This window comes from Osmerus mordax (genome assembly GCF_038355195.1).
Source record: "Osmerus mordax isolate fOsmMor3 chromosome 28 unlocalized genomic scaffold, fOsmMor3.pri SUPER_28_unloc_5, whole genome shotgun sequence".
Taxonomy (NCBI): domain Eukaryota; kingdom Metazoa; phylum Chordata; class Actinopteri; order Osmeriformes; family Osmeridae; genus Osmerus; species Osmerus mordax.
Genome location: NW_027120408.1, coordinates 22501 through 25692, shown reverse-complemented (window position 1 = coordinate 25692; position 3192 = coordinate 22501). Strand labels below are relative to the sequence as shown.

At 44.8% G+C, this 3192-nt stretch overlaps 1 protein-coding gene across 1 annotated transcript in view; it reads right to left on the bottom strand.

Moving 5' to 3' along the window:
• Positions 1 to 1140: 1140 nt before the first annotated feature.
• The window catches only part of LOC136938988 (adhesion G-protein coupled receptor D2-like), a gene marked incomplete at its 5' end in the record, with an annotated part of 14337 nt that continues 12285 nt past the window's right edge, over positions 1141 to 3192 (bottom strand). The window contains one exon of the mRNA XM_067231853.1: positions 1141 to 2860. Within this exon, the coding sequence (XP_067087954.1) occupies positions 2853 to 2860 (8 nt within the window). The remainder of the gene's footprint in view (positions 2861 to 3192) is intronic.

Genomic DNA, 3192 nt, shown 5'->3' with positions numbered 1-3192 from the left:
GAGATGGAGAGAGAGAGGAAGAGAGAGAGAGAGAGGGAGAAAGAGAGGTAGAGAGAGGGAGAGAGAGAGAGAGAGAGAGAGAGAGAGAGAGAGAGAGAGAGAGGGAGAGATAGACTATTGTGGCACTGATGGGTGGGAGAGACTGTCAAGAACCCATCTGTCGGAGCAGGCGTTATCTAAAAGGAGGGAGGAGGCGAGGGGAGCCCAGGAAGAGACACGCCCACAAAATGTGAGAGGGAGGATGAAATGAACAACACAGGCGTTTTCTTATTAGACGAAAACACACACACCCACACACACACACACACACACACACTAATAGTTATTTGTAAGTGCATGTCCTTCAGATTTCACCAAGGAGCCACCCAGCCTGTCTTCGGAGGCTGGTCAAGGCCGGGACTGTGAATTCCCTCCAGGACTGTTGTGCTGGAGGGAGGACAAGCATTAGACAGAATCTATTCTTTTTTCTAAGTAATATGGAAGGTACCAGTGAGCTTGTAAAATACAATTTACGGGACCATATTAGAAAGGAGTGGACTCGATCATTCTTGAAAATGCTGTAAAGACGCTGGTCAATAAAGAGCTGAAGCAAACAGGATAGACAGGCATCCTTTTATCGATGGGATTTAGAGTACATTGATTCAGTCACAGACACACTGTGAATGGAGTCTATTGTGAATCGAATGTCTATTCCTTTTATGTGGCAGTTGGCTGTTTAAATGTGTTGTAGACAATCATTACACATGCCTTAAAAACTGTATAACTGGCCTGTGAACCTGTGAATATTTCCATTGTGTTTCGTTTTTTTGTATAGAGAGAAGTAACCTCTGTGACTCTGTACAGTGTATTTATATAATGAAACTGACGGGAACGTACACAAACACAGGCTTTTTTTGTTTTATGTTTGGGTCAAAAATGCTTTTATTGTAAAATGGGGTCTCTGGATGTCGAATAAGTTTCTCTTCAATTACATTTGTTTCCTCATGAGTTTCCAGTTGTGGTCGTCTTTGTGATGTTGCAAAAGTCTCAACCTCCTGTGGTGATGCTCTGATACTCTTTCTGAACACTCCTCTTTTCAATGCAGACAAATTGAAGAAACATTTGTTTTTTCTTTACATATATTTTATTGTAATAGCATCAAGCCAATAAATGCCCATGAAATAAACATGTGTCGATCATTTGTTTCGGGCCATCACTTCTCGTGATGTAGAATAACTTCAACAAGCAACAGTACTGCAAACCACATTACAGTATGGTCATACTCAGGGAGTATTTGGATTCCAGTTCTGAAAATCATAACAATGGGAGATAACATGTTTTAACTGAATATCTCAACAGGACAAATGCAAAAGGTAACCACAACATCAACACAAGAACTGATCACACAAAGGCTTTGGAGAAAGCAATCCTTATCACACAAACAACGCATAAACAACAACAACGGCCCCACTACATATACAGCATATACGTTTATGACCATGAATTCACATGCCTACATCATCATAAAGGGACCAAATAAACCCCATTGGAGATAGAGCACACAGTTCCCACATGAAGCTACTGCCAAAACCGCGCTGAGGAATTAGTCGCTGCAGACGGTTAGCGGAACAGGGTGGGGGGTGGGGGGTGGGAGAGGTAGGGGGCATGTGCCAAGCTCAGCAAGGCCTCCGCAGCAAACTCTGTGATAGGTGAATACCAGGCTAGGGGCCCTGCACTGTATCTTTGAAAGCAACACGACGTGAACATGGATCAGTTTACATCTATAGTCATCAAGAAGATGAAAATGTCTCTCTATCCTAACACTGTATATGAACATAACACAATACTATCCATGATCTTATACTGACAACACAATCCTGTTGTCTGGTCGTATCTTACAGTAATAGAACCTCCGAACCGATAGGTTAAGGCTTACGATGAGCTATAAGATAATTACAGTTACGTATAAGATTCTAAACAAAACACACACGGACACAGAATTAACGCAGTGCCCAAGAGGTGATGTGACCCACACTGACCAAGTGAACCAAGTCTGCACACTGTGTGGCATAACGAGAGGACGTGTGGTAGAGGGGCGGTATGTTTCTCTCTTTGAGTGGCTACCATGCCACAAGATGGCTGACGGGAGAACTACGCCTCCCAGAATGCACCACGCCGACAGGTGCAAATGCCTCAGTCCTCTGATTGGAGACGGGAGCTCAGGTGGGGGAGGGAAAGAGGACAAAAGGAAGAGCGTACCTGGCACAAACAGAGTTCGATGCCAGAGGAACTTTGATTGGAGGATACCATTGGTAGGATCCAATGCGAGGAGGAACTTTACGAAGCCTTTGTTTTGCTTCAAAGTAATTTATGTTTTGCTTCCTGAACTACGTTTTTTATTGGTGAATAAACCGGTTTCTTTGCTTGAACACACTTTTGCCTGCTCTGTCCGGTTGTGACGCACAGCCCTACACCCCGCACCGTCGTCTAGCCTCTCATGATACCACAACTGGGAACAGGAGTCGCACATTGGCGAACTGGAACAGGGCCTTCCCAAACAGCAGCTGACTTCAGACCCTGGGAATGGGAGAGGGGGAGGAGCAGTGGGAGGCAGTCATCCTTCTCCAACCTACTTCCTGCTTCACACACATCTTCCAGAGAGTGTGTCGTCAAACAGTACTGTACAAGTATTCAAATGTCTGTGTGCATGCAAGAAGAGAAAGGTTGATGTTTCGAGTGGTTGAGAGTGTGCTTTTGTGTGTTCTCGAGTTCGTTTCCAGGTGTTGTGTTGGAGTCGTTGCACATACTTTGTGTGGATGTGTGTTTCCTGTCTGTTGCGTACCGGTCAAATCTCATCACTGTAGCCCAGTGGATCAGCAGCCTGCAAACGAGAGGAAAAAACCGCTCTGAGTAAGCCTGTTGTGACAGGTGTGGCTGCATGAGTCTGCTTGTGTGAGTCTGCGTGTGTGTGTGTGTGTGTCTGTGTGTGCGTGTGTGTGTGTGGGGGGGAGCAGGTGTTTTAGTAGATGATGGCCAGTTGTCTGAATATCTAGCTGGGCTGGGTCTGTCTAATCAAGAGGTTTTTTTGTTATGTTGACTCACAAAACTGGACCCTAAGAGCCACTCAAACACTAGCCATCAGGTGTTTGACACAAAAGAAAAAAACATTTAGGGAGTCCATTATAAACGTCCCTTTCTGTTATTTGGGGTGAT